Source organism: Octopus bimaculoides, chromosome Z, assembly GCF_046866305.1.
Source record: "Octopus bimaculoides isolate indiv1 chromosome Z, ASM4686630v1, whole genome shotgun sequence".
Lineage (NCBI taxonomy): Eukaryota > Metazoa > Mollusca > Cephalopoda > Octopoda > Octopodidae > Octopus > Octopus bimaculoides.
In genome coordinates, this window is record NC_142944.1 from 5,016,671 (window position 1) to 5,034,927 (window position 18,257).

Genomic DNA, 18,257 nt, shown 5'->3' on the forward strand with positions numbered 1-18,257 from the left:
TTTCAGAGTATGAAAGATATACCTGTTGGCAAGTATACATATGATTGTGCATTTCTGAACAGTTTCCAGAAGATTGATAAGCTAAGAAAAATAGGGGTTCCAGACTGTGATGCAAACTCTAAGTGTGGACATACCATAGTCATGTACAACTTTGAATAGATAACTGGAGAGCAGCTGACAAAGGTGTAGTGAACAGCAACCAAATTTCTGAGTCGAGATTCAAAACTGAATCCACACTTTCCTACATGTTCTCAGCCTATTGTTTTCACCTGTTGCACTAGGAAATTTATGAGAATGAACCATACCCTAACTCTTAGAGCTTCACAATACAAACAAGGGTCAAAACTGATACAGAGAAAAATCCATTGTTTTTAAAAGCTTGACCTAATTTAGTTACAAAGAATATAAATAAATACACAAAGACAAATTTCTGTGTCCCTCTTTGGTTGCTACTTCTGATCTGGCAGTACATCTATCTTTCTCCTTCTTCCAGTTCCAATGGAGAAGCAATGCTTTTTTGTGTAGAGCAATACAACTCTTACTCTAATTCTCTCTTTAGTAGTCTCTCACAGATGAATTTACTATCTACACATTGATGACTCTGTTGATATAAAGGTTTTATTGAGTGATGCTAAGAAACCCAGGCCCTCTTGACAATTTTAGAGATGTAAACTTCCTTTCTAATTTTAACAGAGTTGAAATGATTTTTTTTTAACAAGTGTAACTGTGTGGTAAGAAGCTTGCTTCCCAACTTCATGCTTCCTGGTTCAATCCCAGGTTCTCATTCTTAAGGTGTGTGTGTGTGAGAGAGAGAGAGAGAGAAAGAGAGAGAGAGAGAGAGAGAGAGAGAGAGAGAGAGAGGGAGAGAGAGAGAGAGAGAGAGAGAGAGAGAGAGAGAGAGAGATTTCATCATAAGGGAACTAATTGTGTCCTAGGAAGAATACATGGAGGAAGCTCATGAAAGAAAACTTGTTAAATATCAGTTATCTGGTAGAACAGTGCTAAAATGAAGGGCTGATAGGCATCTTATGAGGCAATAGAAGTGGGCTGTTGAAGCATTGTGGGGAATTTATTTTTGAGAGCTCTGACTGATTTTGGAATTACTGGTGCAGCAAAGAGGAAGTCTATAAATTCCATCCCTGAAGCTGCAGAAAGGGTCATTAAGAGGTGGCTTTGGATTAAGGGGACAGAATAGTGGTTTGCTGCTATTAGGATGCAAGCTGAGACTTAGTCAACCCCAGCTGATGGAAGGAGTCTGATGCTGAAAGAACAGAAACCTCTTGAGACCTTAGAAATATCACAGATGATGAATCCAAGAGCATCCATGAGATTATCATCATCATTTAACGTCTGTTGTCCATGCTGGCATGGGTTCGACGGTTTGACTGGGCTGGCATACTGGAAGGCTGCACTAGACTCCAGTCTGATTTGGCATGGTTTTCTACAGCTGGATAGCCTTCTTAATGTCAACCATTCTGAGGAGTATAATGGATGCTTTTATGTGCCACCAGCATGGGTGCAATTTGCATGACTCCAGGATGCTTTTATGTGCCTCAAGAATTTGTGTAACACCAGTATCTGCCATGACTGCAATTTTACTTGGCTTCATGAGTTTTCTTCTCAAGCATGACATAGTGCCAAAGGTCTCGGTCATTGCCTCCATAAGGCCCAACATTCAAAAAGAATTCAGTCACTTTGCCTCCACGAGGCCCAATGCTCAAAAGGTATTCTTTACATGCCACCAGCACAGGTGCCAGTTACCATGACTATGATTTCACTTGGCTTGATGGGTCCTCTCAAGCACAGCACATTGCCAAAGGTCTTGCTCACTAGTCATTGCCTCTGTGAGGCTCAAAGTTCAAAGACCATGCTTCACCACCTCATCACATGTCTTCTTGGGTCTACCTCTACCACAGGTTCCCTCTACAGTTAGAGATCGGCATTTCTTTACACAGCTGTCCTCATTCATATGCAACACATGACCATACCAGTGTAGTCGTCTCTCATGCACATCACATCTGATGCTGCTGATGCCTAACTTTTCTCTCAAGATGCTTACACTCTGTCAAACATGCACACTGACATTGCACATCCAACAAAGCACACGGACTTCTTTTCTTTCAAGTCTACGCACACAGGCATCAAACAATCTATTTTTCACTCTGGGAGAGAGGCCCTTTGTTGCCAGCAGAGGTAGGAGCTCTCTGAACTTTGCCCAGCCTATTCTTATTCTCAAGGCTACACTCTTGGAGCATCCACCTCCACTACCAACTTGGTCACCTAGATAACAGAAGCTATCTACAACCTCTAGCTTGCCCTCCTGGCAGTTAATGGAGTCTATTTTCTGCACATTTTTATCAAGAAGTGCCAGTCTTTAATTGTGGAAGGGGTAGACACAGGAAAAATGTAGGATGAAGTGGTAAGAAAGGATCTTCAGATGTTGGGAGTCACAGAGGAAATGGCAAGTGACTGAAACTTCTGGTAGTTTGCTGTGCTTGAGAAGACATATCAAGCTAAGTAAAACTGTGGCCACCCATGCTGGAGCAACATAAAAGTACCCATAGTAATGTGACATAAAAGCGCCCATGTGAGTATCACCTAAATGCATCTGTGCTAGTGCCATGTAAAAGAGTCCATGAAGTGGTTGGCATCCAACTATAGAAACCATGTCAAAATAGACAATTGGGATCGGAGTAGCTCCTGTCAAACTGTCCAACCCATACCAGCATAGAAAGCAGACATTAAATGATGATGATGATGAATGTGCAGTTCTCAGCATCCATGGCTGTGTTAGGCAGGAGTGTTGCTGAGTGGTAAAAGTTTTCTTCCAAATCACATGGTTTGGGGTTCAGTCTCACTGCATGGCACCTTGGGCAAGTGTTTTGTACTATAGTCTCGGGCCAACCAAAGCCTTGGGAGTGGACTTGGTAAACGGAAACTGAAAGAAACCCATTGTATATATGTGTGTGTCTTTGTCGCCCGCCACTGCTTGACAACTGGTGTGTTGCTGTGTTTACATCTCCATAACCTAGCAGTTCAACAAAACAGACCAATAGAATAAGTACCAAGCTTTACATTAGAATAATAAATACTGGGATTGATTCATTTAACTAAAACTTTTCAAGGTGCTGCTCTAGTATGGCCGCAGTCTAACGATTGAAACAAGTAATAAGATGAAAGGCCTGGAATTTTGGGGGAGGGGTAAGAGCGAACACACCTGCTACAAATCAATCAATTTAAGAGTTGAATTCCTGTATTCCGCAGTAAGAGTGATGAGACTCCTATAGAAGGTGTTGTCAAAAGATGGTTATAAAAGACCGGTGGAGTGGGAGGGTGCAATTACCTCAGCCTTCAAATCCACAAAACAGGCCCTGGCTAAAGCAACATGCTATCCCATTCTCATACCTCAGCTTGGACTTCATTCACAGCCGATACCTATGACACATTTTGGAACAATGCATCAATGGTCAGTGGTGACCACTTGCCTTCTTTGGTCAACAACTATGACTACCTGAACAGAAATACAATGCTTTTGACAGGGAACTGCTGGTTGTCCATTGAGGTGTCTGCCACTTTCACTATTTTCTTGAAGGCAGCATGCTTACAGTGTTCACAGATCACAAATCACTGACCTTCGCTATGAGCAAGCTTTCAGAGCCTTGATCTGCATGTCAGCAATGGTAGTTATCAGCCATTTCTGAGTATACCACAGGCATCCAAACACATAACTGGAAAAGGCAAACCAGTCACTGATGCACTCTCATCATTAGCCTGGTACAGGAAGGTTTTCAATGTCATTCACAGACTGTCCCATCTAGAACCACATGGCACCTGCTGTCAAGCAAAGTTATCTGACAGGGTATGGCCAAGCAAATTAAGGAGTGGACCAAGACCTGTATTCCCTGTCAATAAGCCATTGTCCATCAGCACACCAAAACACCCCTTTGCAACCATGAACCACCACAGGCCCATTTCAGTCACATCGACACTGACCTTGTTAGCCTTCTACCACCTTCACAGGGTTGCTCATACCTACTGACCTTGGTAGACAGCTGCACTCGGCCTTGCAGCACAGAAACAGGAAGTCAGCCACGCCTTCATCACAAACTGGGTGGCCCATTTCAGTGTCCCAGACAGCATCTTCATCTGATCAGGGTTTATAATTCACCTGAAAGCTGTGGAATGACATGTGTGACCTTTTGGAATCACAAAACAGCCTACCATCTACAGGCCAATGGGTAAGTGGAGAGATTTCATCGCTGCCTGAAGGAATCCCTGACAACCAGACTTAACAGGCCCAATTGGATTGCTCAACTTCCATGGATCATGCCAGGAATCCACACCGCTCCAAAGGAAAATTCTTCCATGGAAATGGTGTATGGTGCCCCACTTATATAGTATCAGGAGAGTTCCTTCTAAACACAAAGTCAGACCCAGATATTAAAAGATATCTTACACAATTGAGCGACAGTGTGCCAGTTATGTCCTATTCCCATGTCAACACATGGCACATCTAAATCATCCTTACCAAATGACCTCCACACAGTGACGTTTGTGTTCATTCGATGTGACACACAATGAAAACCCCTCTAGTCACCCTACAATGGCCTATGTGAAGTAATATGTCCAGAAGACAAATCGTTCTGACACCTGATTGGCAGACGACAAGACATGGTTTCCATTGATAAGTTGAAACCAGCTCATCTTGATATTGACAGCTCAACCACCAAACAAGGGTCACTCCAGGCAAATCACACCAACCTTTGGCAATGAACAGTCACCAAAGGGCCGAGTAACCACACACATGGGTAGGACAGTTAAAATGCCTTCCTGCTTCCAATGACAGTCAACAGTTCTGGAGGAAGCTATACACAGGGCATTGCCCAAGGACTTATGACAGACGAACTATAGGCAGGAACTTCACTGTTGGCTAGCTAGAGAGCTGGTCTGCAGTGAAGTGGACTTCTAGTTAGGTGGGGCTTCTTCAAAGCACGAGTTAACCAATGGTTCTCACCCTCATATGTTTAACTAAATAAATCTTTCACCAATACACTCTGGTTTTCCATTGATTTTTTTTCTTTTTTTGGTGCATAGCTTAACTAAAGCTATACTGTTGTCTTAGAATTGATTTGGCAAATATAAATGAAATGATAATCAACAATGAAATTAGAGGTTGTGAGTAAATTTCAGGAACTTCCTGAGATTTTGAGAGACCCACTAAACCATTAACTACTGTTTGATTTATATTATATTTGGCATTACTTTGAACAGTAGTTTTCAGAACTTTGGAATTTTAGAAATTTTCTATTTCTTAGCATTGATCAACTGACACCTTGTACATGGAACTTCATTTGAACTGTTACCTGATGTTTTGCTGGAACCATCAATTTGAACTGAAAACCTGAGAAGAGGAAACTGGCAATGTTGATATTGGATTATGTCCCTTGTATAATGACCTCCACCTTAGCGAAGGCATTGTTTTCAGTTGTGTTTGTTAGTTTGTCTGTGGACAAGATATCTCCAGAACCACTGGATGGATTCAGATGAAACTTTAAGGGATGTTCGGCCTCATGACTGGCACAAACTGATTAGATTTTGGGATCGATCCGGTACCGGACAAGGATTCTAGATTATTTTTCCTGCTTTTGTTACTTAATTTTTGAGAGCAGTTGGGTTCATTATTAGTATTCTTGCTTGTGAGAGCAGTCAAGTCTATTTCAGATATTCTCATTTTAAAAATCACCTCCGTTGCCTTGGCAGAGGCTTGCGTTCTCTGAGTGTTTGTTATAAATTGTTGCCTTTGGCTTAATATCAGAAAGCGTAAGTGACAGCTAGCATCTGAACAGTATGTACTGACACAAAGATATAGTGTGTGAAAAAAATTATACGTTAAGTGGAGTTTGAAGCTTTTCACCTACACATACATGTGACGCAAATAGACAGTACTGGATGAAAAAGTCCTGAATGATGAAATAGAAAGTAGTGATCAGAAAGAAAACACGAGAAGCACTGATACCAGATCTCAAGATATTGAGTTTAGAAACAATATCAGTAGCTATCCAACTTGTATCAATATAGACGAGCAGATGTTAAAATGACATGAAGCTCTCAATATTCTTTTTGTTAGGTTTAACTCACATTCCTAATATCTCCTCTTCGACAGGTTGTTAGTCATTATTCTAATATGAACACCATTCCAAAGCAGTGAGCTGGCAGAAACGTTAGCATGCTGGGTGAAATGCTTAGCGGCATTTTGTCTGTCTTTATGTTCTGAGTTCAAATTCGGTCGAGGTCGACTTTGCTTTTCGTCCTTTCAGGGTCGATAAATTAAGTACCAGTTGCATACTGGAGATCAATCTAATCAACTGTTCCCCCCCACCTCTTCAAAAATTTCAGCCCTTGTGCCTAGAGTAGAAGAGAATATGAACACCATTCCATTATACTTCTATGGCATGCAATATCAAGGTAATGCTACTGTAACCAAAAATGGTGGCAAGTTGGTAGAAACATGAGCACTCCAGGCAAAAATGCTTAGCAGCATTTTGTCTGTTTTTATGTTCTGAATTCAAATTCTGCTGAGTTTGACTTTGCTTTTCATTCTTTTAGAATCAATAAAATAAGCAGCAGTTGAGTATTGGGTTTGATGTAATTTACTTTTCCCTTCCCATGAAATTTCTGGCCTTGTGCCAAAATTTGAAATCAGTATTACTGTAATAGGTGCAGGAGTGGCTGTGTGGTAAGTAGCTTGCTTACCAACCACATGGTTCCGGGTTCAGTCCCACTGCGTGGCACCTTGGGCAAGTGTCTTCTATTATAACGTCGGGCCGACCAAAGCCTTGTGAGTGCATTTGGTAGACGGAAACTGAAAGAAGCCCGTTGTATATATGTATGTATATATATATATATATATATACATATGTACATGTGTGTGTGTTTGTCCCCACAACATCGCTTGACAACTGATGCTGGTGTATTTACGTCCCTGTAACTTAGCGGTTCGGCAAAAGAGATCAATAGAATAAGTATTAGACTTACAAAGAATAAGTCCTGGGGTCAATTTGCTCAACTAAAAGGCGGTGCTCCAGCATGGCCACAGTTAAATGACTGAAACAAGTAAAAGAGTAATCAAAAATGAAGATATGTAAGACAATTTAAGAATGCAAAAGAAAATTTAAATGTTTCCGCAATTCTTTTATTTTATGAAGATTATAATATGTCAATTTTTAACATTTTATATAACATTATTAGTATAAAATACGGATCGAATAGCAAGCAAGAAAAAAAAAATCTAGATTAAATAGCTGTAAAATTTTTAATAGTAATTCTTTAAAAAATAATTAAATAATCATTAAATATTTTAAATTCATACAATAAAAATGCAAACAAATACTGAAGGTGTCTTAGAGGGAATTAAAAAAAAAAAAAAAAAAAATACAGATAAACTCATAATATATTGCTTTATTTCAGTGATTAGACATCCAGAAATTGTTGATTTTTGTAATGAACATAAATTCTTTTTTTTTTTCATGACCTACCATACATTGCCACACTAATAATGGTTTTGCTTTTAATTTCTTGCTTTAAACAGCTGGAAACAACATAACAAAAGACATATCTATAACAATAACACAAAGTTTTTTTTTTATTACCTCGAATAATGTTTGGTATTAACATTCTTTCACAACTCAAAATTTGAAGGAAAAAAAAAAAATCCAAACAAATCAGCAAAAGCAGTTTTTTCAAATCTAGATTCAAGCTACAAAAACTGAATAAACTCGCATTTCGTCATTTACATTACAGATCTGCCGTGATGAACCTTCACAAAATATCAAAACTATCCAACTAATCCCTTAAATCCAAAGTTACTAGAGATAAATATGACTTCGGGTTTCTTAAACTAAAACATAAAAATTCTATTGTTTGAATATGGAATTTTTTTTATATTGGTATTAATCAAATATGGTGGAGGTGCATGGCTTCATAGTTAGGATATTGGACTCATGATTGTAAGATTGTGGTTTCGATTCCTGGATTAGGCAAGGAGTTGTATTTTTGAGTAAAACACTCCGTTTCACACGGTTCCAATGCACTTGGCTGGTAAAAATAAATAATCCTGCAACAGGCCAGCATCCTGTCCAGAGAGGAATATATATATGCCAGAGAAACCAGGAAATTAATCATATGCTCCTTATGAAGTAATGTGGACTAACCATTAATCAAATATGCCATGATAATTTTCAAGATATGTAAATCAAGGAACAAACATATATATATACTGATCACTGCCCATGCAATCTTCACGCTAACTTTTTTCAAATGGTATCACACATATCAAATTATACACTAAGAAAAACCAATTCCTTTTTAATACAGCACTAATATAAGGAGTAGACTGTTCTGTAATTTCCTTTTAGCTTTGAAATATTGAAAATATCAGCCTGAATACTTTTAAGAATCAGAACTGTTACCTGAGAGGTGCTAGATTTGGATTTGTAAATATCTGTTTCAATACTGTCCCATACAAACTAATGGTATCAACTTTGGGACTTTGTAATGCTGCCAAAAGTTAACAAAACAAAATGAGGGGAAAATAAATTTTAAAAAAAGAGGGTAGGAGAAGTTATGCTTCACAAGAAACAGAACATGTTTAATGTGAGAAACTACATGAAACACAATTTTTCAAAACAAGATTTCAATGATAATTTATTCCTATAAAATTTAAATCAAGATTTAAATTTTGGAATAGTGGCATTCACACAGCAAATTCATCTAAAGCCTAAGAATCTAAGTTTTACAACTATAACTAAGTCCCATGAAAAACAAAATATAAAACAAACTTTTTAATAATAGTTAAATGTCAAAGTTAACAAATGTAATTTTGTGAAGACTTTAATTAACTTGTTTTTGGTCGACTAATTTTAATCTACCAACAAATGTTTCTTGTAAAATAACCCACCCAATATTAATTTATGTATGTTTATGTGTGGTCTTAAACCAAGGACTGCAAAATTGGTCAGACGTAGACATACAAGCAAATGAACTGTGAAGGAATCAAGCACCCGTTCTTTGTAGGTTTTTTTTTTTTTACCACACATTATTGAATTACCTTTTTTTCTGTTAGATTCTCAATCAAAATATTGTATTTTGAAGATATCTCACTATGTACAACTATAATTTATAGATATGAAAGAAACTCAGTAAAATTTGTTCTCTTCTGAGGCATTAATTTTTATTTGGTAACCATAAACAACACAATTCAGTTTATGTTGTTGGTGTTAAGAATATCTAGACATATAATTACCTTCTCCAACTGCAATTGTTGTCTTGGTACAAAAAATAGACCATCCAACCAATGGAAAAGAGATTCACTGATTGAAATGGTAAAGATGATGATGATGATGATTGATTTCTAAGAAGTGGGTTCCAATTATGTTATAAACAATAATAAACAATGCATTATGCATTTTGGTAAGCCCTTTCCTTTCCCTCCAAATAAGTACCTCTTCAATTTAACAGATGTTATAATTAAGAAGAACATTGTAAAAATACTTGTTTCTAATCTGTGTTCAAGTATTTTAATTTTAATTGCCTAAATCAAAACAAAATACAAACTGTTGTATAATAAATAAAATACTAATTTTTGTTCAATCAAATAATTTTTTACATAATTAAAAAAACAACAACAACTAAGAAACATAAATGAGCCAGATGGATATTTTTGCCAGAAAATCTTCTGCAGGTTATTAGATTTTTACTTTTTGAATACCAGTCCACCTGCAAAGATTTTTCTTAATGAGGATAAATTCTTAAAATTTATTTTTCTTTCACTTAAGCTATTTATCCTCCTTCCTTTCCTTTTTTTTGCTTTGAAATATTACAGGGTATGAATGATATGTGTAAAATGTATTTAACACACCTATGTAGACATACATACAGTGTTTATTTGTTTTATATCCATTTTTCCATGCTAACATGAGTTGGATGAGTATTTATTGAGACATATTTTTGACTCAACTGCCTTTCCTACTATTAACTCTAACCCTGTTTGCCAAATAGGGGTCTTTCCACCCTTCCACACCCACTCTGTTTATCTTCAAAAGCAAAGAGCTATACGATGATTTGTTAACAGGAAATGCCAACGTAATGTAACTACTTTTACTCAAATAGCTTCACACAAAGACACAATGCAAGCATTCACACATATTCACATGATGGGCTTCTTTACAGTTTCTGTCTACCAGTTCCAGTCATATGGCAATGATAAACCTGTGGCTATAGTGGCAGACATTTTACTGAAGGTGCTATGCAGTTCACAGAGAACCATGTGGCTACGAAACAAACTTCATATTCACACAGAATGAAAAGTGTATTCAAAATGTTTTAAGGAGAGGCTAGTATATGTTGAAAAATGTTTGAGAGGAGGAGGAACTCACTGAAATATAGCCAACAGAGGGAGCAGTTATCAAAGTGGACAGTTATAAGGTTAAATGGTCAGTCATTAAAGATATGAAGACAAGAAATGGTTGTGACATCTGAAGTAGCACTCAAGCTGGTCACATAATAAACCAGGTAATTCTAGGACATGTCATACCTCCAGAGACTGGTGTAGTAGCAGTATAATCACCAACAGCTCCATGAGCAAAGGAGATGCTTTAGAAAGAACAACTACCGAGGCTTTACGGCTTTACTATGATTAGCAGGTAATGAAAGTAATGGAAAGAACATTGGCACAATTAATTAGGAAGAGAATCAGCTTTGATGAGATGTAGTTTGGATTTGTGCAGAGCCATAGTACTAGTGATCTCTTCATTGTGAGACAACTACATATTAAGCATAAATGGGAACAGTACAAGTCATGTACAACAATACAGTCAGCAAAGTGAGAGTTGGCAATGAAGAATTTGATGTGCAAGTAGGGGTTTGTCAAAGCCCAGTTATATCACTCCTATTTATTAGGATTCCCCAAGTAAACAAACAGGTGTTCAAAATAAGGCTGTCCATGGAAACTCCTACAAACCTTAGAAGAGGGTCTGTGAAAGACTTGCGAAAGAAATTTCAGATGTGAAAACAAAATCTAAAATTAAAAGGCCTCACAGCAAACTTGGCAAAAGTCAAAGTTTTAGAAAGTAGAAAAGAAGACAGGTTTATTGCTATCAGAGAATTGACTGCAAAAATTCCGAGTATTGGAATCACAACACTGTATGTGGAAGATGTAAAACAAGTTTTCAGCTGTAATACAACTAAAATAACTGCTTTCTAATGTTTGCAAGATTCTATAGAAATAAATTGATTGCTTCTGTTACTTAGGCAACCTAATAGACTGTAGAAGGTGCTTGGGGAGCTATTACTTCTGCTGGCAATAAAGGGATTCTCTCTCCTCTAAATCACAGGTAGATTGTAAGTTGCTTGTGTACTACATGTAAAGATGCAGAGTAGTGAGGTGTGGGCAGTGACCAGAAAAGATGTGTAAAGCTTTGAGAGAAATAAAGCACTCATGGTCTGAAAGATGTGTAGTGTTAGTGTTTCATGAACAACATTGTAAGAGATGAGCTGAGAGAAACTAAGTATAAGAGGTACTAGTTGCATTAAAAACAAAGAATATGTTGGTACAGGTACATAATGAATATGGAAAATATGGGTAAAGAAGTGCCGGAATATCGAAGAGGAAGAGAAAGGAAGACCTGGGCAAATGTAGTGAAAACTAATCTCAGAGCTGCACCTCTAAAAGAGATGACAAAGGAACACAGCAACTAGCAAGATGCTGTGTTGGAAACCATTTGTGCAACTCATGCAAGCATAGAAAAACAGACGTAAGAATGATTGTGATGATGATGATAATGATGACAGTCATCATCATCATCATTATCATTTGGATGTCCATTTCTCCCATGCTTGCATAGGTCAGAGAGAATTCATTGAAGCAGATTTTGGTGAGGATTGGCACTTCTTGTCACCAACCATTACCTTTTTCCAAATAAGGTAATATTTCCTTTGGCCAGACATGGAAGACCGGAAACAATCAACATTGCTTGAATGTTAGTGATGCTCATTTATAACCATAACATGAGGTCAAGACAAGGAAACACAAACATACATGCACACTTATGTATGAAGGGTTTCTCTCAGTTTCCATCTACCAAAGCTTTGGCTGGCCTGAGGTTATAGTAGGAGACACTAGCCAAAGGTGTCACACAGTGGAACTGAACCCAAAACTGCATGGTTTGGGGTTCTTAAGCACACAGCCATGCCTATGCTTACAATGATAAACCAAATCAATTAATCAATTAATTTTAACAAACATTCCTCATTAAAAAATATTTGCATGCAAACAGGTATTCAAATAATTAAAAATGCAATAATATAAATTTAATAACATACAAAAACTGAATTTTCTTTTTCACAAAATATACAAAATTGAAAATATAGTTTCGATTTCACTTTGGAATCATTGGCTTTTTAAAAAAATCCTTGCCCTTTCATCAATAAATAATATTTTCTGAACATAATTAGAAATCAATTTCTCAATGTTTCTTAACATTAAACAGGTGTTTTTTTTTAACACATTCCAAAATCTAAAGAAAATCAATAAAAAACTAAATTAAACCATGAATTAGAGACAAGATTTAGATTTCAGTTCATGGGTTGATTAGAACAATTAAATAATTGTGAAATATTTTAAGTTGTATCATCCTTCTGTTATCAGAACTTCTTTTGTCAAATGTGAACAATCTAGATTTCCATTTGTAAGTCCAGTAATATCTTCAGATTTTTCTTTTTTCACTTCGTTACCTGATTCTAAGTCCTCTGCTACACCATTTTTAAGTAATTCACTAGAATCAGCATTTGTTCCAAGTTGAGAACGTTTCAACATTTCTAACCGGAAGCGTTCAATATCTTCAGGGCTGATTTAACAAAAGTATACAAAAAAAAAGAAAAAACAAATCAGATTCACCTGAATAAGTTACCTGAGCATTGTACAATTAGAAATTAAATGTCAAGCAAGCTAAGCCTGAGTTTTTAAAGCTATTTTATCAGTTCCTTGAATAGCCATACCAGCTGTACCCATGCTAGCATGGAGCATGGACATTAAATAATAAAAATAACACTAATGTGGGCATTAAATAATAATGGTTTTAAGTTTTTGCAAAAGGCCAACAATTTTGGCAGAAGAAGAAGGATAAGTTTATCACATTGAACCCAGTACTTGATAGGTATTTATTTTATTGATCTCAAAAGTATGAACATTAAAGTCGACTCAGTGACATTTGAACTCAGAACACAAAGACAGATGAAGTGGTGCTAAGCATTTTGTCTGAGGTGCCTTCAAAGGATTCAAATTTTGGCACACGGCCAGTGGTTTTAGAGGTGGGTAAGTAGTGTTTAACAGATAGTTTATCAACCCTGAAAGAATGAAAGTTGACCTCAGTGGCATTTGCGTATGGAACATAAAAACAGACTATATGGTGTAAAGCATTTTGCCCAACATGCTAATGACCCAACCATCATGCTGCAGCAGCAAGGTGGAGAAGAAGAAAATACACAGTATAGTTGTTTAAAAGTCCTCTCAGTTCTGTTAGAGCAGATGTATGTCTTATCTCCACAGGCTAATACTCTACACATATACATGAAATGCTTGCATAGGTAGTTTAGGAAAAAATTCCATCATTTTACCAGTTTTAAATGGCCATTCTTTCTTTATTTTGGTGTATACTGTAGATTTTGGAATTAAAGTAAGATGCTGAGAATATATTGAAGTGTTTGTGCCTTCTAACAGCAAGCTAAAAAAATTAACTATAAATCGGACTATAGATAACCAAATTACAACAGGTATATAGTCCATTTTTTGTACCATTCTAAACTTTTTATTCTTTACTAACTGTAAATAATTCCTGGCTGATACATTCAGAATTAGGACTAAAATTTCCCTAAGCAGTTGTGAGTTTTGAAATAGTTTCTTACCTTATTTGCACAAACACAATACCATTAATGACATTTAAAGTGTCAAGAACACTCTGAATAGATGGAGTCTGTATCTGGAAAATAAATGATAGAAATAATTGAAAAAGAATTATGAAACTGCTAAGATAACCAAAAGAATGATTAGATTGTTTAGAATTTCAGAATTTTGCATTAATCTGAACTTTTTAATCCTCTTAGTATTTAAACCAGCCATATCCAGCCCAAACCTATTTTATGTTCAAACTTGCTGCATCTTACCTCTCACACCTACCCTACAATGTCATGCTAAAAATAATCATAAAAACCATAACCAAGATATTCTTGCCAATAAGTTATTTTAGCACATGTTAGAAGATATGTTTTACATAATTCATAGAATTAATCCTTTGGCATCCGAATTACTCAGTCATAATGTTTTGAATTAATCCTGCATTATCTCATATCTTTGGGAATTCAATGATGTGACTGTTTATTTTTAGAATGACATATTTGGACTGGATATGGCTGGTTCAAATGCTAAAAAGTTAAAAAAAAAAATCTTCGTAGATAGTAAATAATCTAAGAGTAACTAATGGAATATTTTCTAGTTGAAAAGATTGAAATAACTTCTTGAAGAGGAAGAATATCGACACTCACCTGAAGAGGAGCAAAATTTATGCTTTTTTCTCCTTTGCAGATTTCATTCATTTTCTTTTGAAAAACTACAGCTTGTTGAGTCAAATGTTTTAGACATTCAGAACTTTCTTTGGTTCTCTCATGTTCCTCCCCAAGCTTTAAATTTAAAAAAAAATGATTACAGTCAAATTTGCTGATGAGGTCAAATAAGACAAACACATATCCAATGTTGTTACTTGTTATAGGGATCCAGTTAAAAATTCATAATATATATATTTAATAGTTTGCACTCAATTGTTTGGTTATTTTAATGTGTCAAGTAAAGTAGTTTTAGACATTCACTAGACCACCAAAACTTCAAACAAATACATCGACAGCTAAAATTGTTCATTATTTAAAAAGAAAACTTCTAAATATACTATCAAGATTATATACTTACAACTTGTTTATAAATCGCATAGGCTTCTTTTTCACTCTGTAGAGCAGATCTAAAATCACTTCTACAAGAGCGTGTTCGAGCAACTAAATGGTGACCCATTGCAACTTTCAAACTTTTTGCACCATAAAATCTAAATTAACGAAAAAAAAGTGATGACTTAATGTACGAATAATATTTTCATATTATGCTTAAAGAAAAGTATTATTTTAATATACTTCCTACATATATATTATTTATTATTTCAAAAAAAGTCATTTATCTTAGCAAAAGACAGCATGGAGAAGGTGGATATAGAAACTAAAAGACCCCATAGTTGGGAATAAATTTAGAGAAATGTTACTTGACATATATGACTGTAGGGAGGAAAGCTTAGATACTGGGAATTTCTATTAATAACCTGCTTAGGACTAGAGATCAAAGGGTTAGGGTTAGCTTGATTAAAGTCTCAACCAAACTGAAAATGATGTGGTGATGGAAACAGAAAGTTGATGGGGCTGGGAGGAGGGTAAAAGCTAAGAGACAGTCTTAGAAGGGTGTAATAGAGAAGATTATCAAATGGCTAGAAGAAAAGCTAAATAATAGGGATACTTGGTTGTCCCATGATTAGAACTTAACAAAGAAGTCTCTATTTTTGAAGGTATTTAAAGAAAAGATAACTTGAATGTTATACAATGTAGACTTAGACAAAGTATTGGATGGTGCAAAACTGTCTAACCATGCCAGCATAGAAGTGGGACATTAAATGATGATGATAATGATATTGTAACAGCACTCCTTGTCATAGTGAAAGCATTTTTGTCACAGACACTTTCCACTACTAACATATGGCACCTGGCATTTGGGTACTCTTTTACTTGTTTCAGCCATTTGACTGTGGCCATGTTGGAGCACCACCTTTAGTCAAATAAATCAACCCCAGGACTTATTCTACCAGTCTATTTTGCTGAATCGCTAAGTTATGGGGAAGTAAACACATCAACATCAGCTGTCAAGCGATGCTGGGGAGACAAACACAGACACACATACATATATATATATATATATATATATATATATATATATATATATACACACACACACACACACACATATATATGACGGGCTTCTTTCAGTTTCTGTCTGAGAAATCCACTGACAAGACTTTGGTCAGCCCAAGGCTATAGTAGAAGACACTTGCCTGAAGTGTGACACAGTGGGACTGAACCCAGAACCATGTGGTTGGGAAGCAAGTTTCTTACCACACAGCCATGCCTGTGCCTATATGTATATATAAAGAATATTATCAGTTAAAATCTGCTACATACACTAATTTGAAAAACTGAAGAAGCATGAAAAATCTTTTAGTGGCATATGATTCCCAAAAGAAAGTCTTTTGTTTTTGCAGGGTGAAAAAAAATGTTTAAATAACCAGAATTATTATTGCAATTTATCAAAGTGTTTTATGAATTATTACTTTGTAGGAATACTTACTTAATATTCAGTTCTAAAGCTTTTTCTAAGAACCGTAAGGATAGATCATACTCTTCGGCAGCATGTAAAATCAAACCAATATTGCTCTGTAAAATAAGATAAAGTTTTTTTTATTGATTTCCAAAATTTTAGTTTTTTGCATCTAAATATGAAGTGATACAATTACTCAATCAAAAAGAGATGATCAACTTATGTGTGGTGAGTTCCCAGTTTTCTTCAGAGAAAAATTGTTGATGGCTAGGAACCCATTAAACCCTGTCAAATGTAATGTGTATTTATTTACATCGTTTTGAATTAATCCTGCATTATCTTGTAACTTCAAGATTTCAATACTAGATCTGGACAATGGACTATTTTATAAGCTAAAATTTTAGGGACAATTCCCAATAACCCTTAGTATCAGCCAATTGGCTATTTCTTGCATAAGTGTGTAAAATGAAAAATATTATAAAAATATGTAAATTTAATTGTTTTTTTTTTTCAAGGACAGACATTAACCCTTTCGTTACCAACCCGGCTTAATAACTAATTTATTTTACTAAATTCTGTGTTATATTTAAAATTAATTGAAAGAAACATAAAGCATCAACAGAAATATGGTAACAAAAGGGTTAAAATATATAATAAAGAAACAATTCTTAACCCTTTCGTTACCAACCTGGCTGAAACTGGCTCTGGTTCTGAGTACAAATGTCTTGTTTTCAAAATTTCTGAATTAAAATCTTCCACCAAACCTTAGTCACAATTTATGTTCCTAACACTAGCTGAATGATAACCAAGTTATTTTACTAAGTTCTTTGTTATATTTAAAATTAATAGAAAGAAACACAGAGCATCTCAACAGAAATACGGTAACGAAAGGGTTAACAAATGATTAATCTAACCCTTTCATTACCAACCCGGCTGAAACTGCCCCTGGCTCTGCAGTACAAATGTTTGGTTTTCATAAGTTTTGAATTAAAATCTTCCACCAAACCTTAGTCACAATTTATGTTCCTAACACTAGCTGAATGATAACCAAGTTATTTTACTAAGTTCTTTGTTATATTTAAAATTAATAGAAAGAAACACAGAGCATCTCAACAGAAATATGGTAACGAAAGGGTTAACAAATGATTAATCTAACCCTTTCATTACCAACCCGGCTGAAACTGCCCCTGGCTCTGCAGTACAAATGTTTGGTTTTCATAAGTTTTGAATTAAAATCTTCCACCAAACCTTAGTCACAATTTATGTTCCTAACACTAGCTGAATGAGAACCAAGTTATTTTACTAAATCCTTTGTTATATTTAAAATTAATTGAAAGAAACAGAGCAAAAGGGTTAAAATATATAATAGAGAAACAATTTTTAACCCTTTAGATAACAACCCAGGTGAAATCGGCTCTAGCTCTGAGTACAAATGTCTTGTTTTCAAAATACAGTAACGAAAGGGTTAAAAGTTTGAGCAAATGAGAATACTTACATCAAATAAGGCCACTTCAGGATGATTTTCACCATGACATATTAAAGCTAAATATCTTGCTCGATATATCAACTTTAAGGCATTTGCTATTTGATTGTTGGCAAAACAATAAAGAGCAAGGTGGGCCTGAATAAAAAACATTAATAGAAAGAAATGAATGGAAGTATTTAGGAAACATGAGTAGTTAGTGTCTGTAAAACAGATGCAGTTAAAAAGGGGGAAATAAAAACAATGTATTACTTAAGGTGAGTGTTCTTGCAGCCAACAAGAATATCTTATAACTTCTTACCCCCCCCCCCCACTACGTTA

The 18,257-nt window shown here is 35.6% G+C and overlaps 1 protein-coding gene across 1 annotated transcript in view; it reads right to left on the reverse strand.

Moving 5' to 3' along the window:
- Positions 1–7,438: 7,438 nt before the first annotated feature.
- LOC106870455 (clustered mitochondria protein homolog) overlaps positions 7,439–18,257 on the reverse strand; it is a 68,415-nt gene continuing 57,596 nt past the window's right edge. The window contains exons 32-37 of the mRNA XM_089365436.1: positions 17,949–18,074; positions 16,484–16,569; positions 15,014–15,143; positions 14,596–14,730; positions 13,960–14,033; positions 7,439–12,902 (exon numbers count right to left, since the gene is read on the reverse strand). Coding sequence (XP_089221562.1) covers positions 12,686–12,902; positions 13,960–14,033; positions 14,596–14,730; positions 15,014–15,143; positions 16,484–16,569; positions 17,949–18,074 — 768 coding nt within the window. The 3' untranslated portion in view covers positions 7,439–12,685. The remainder of the gene's footprint in view (positions 12,903–13,959; positions 14,034–14,595; positions 14,731–15,013; positions 15,144–16,483; positions 16,570–17,948; positions 18,075–18,257) is intronic.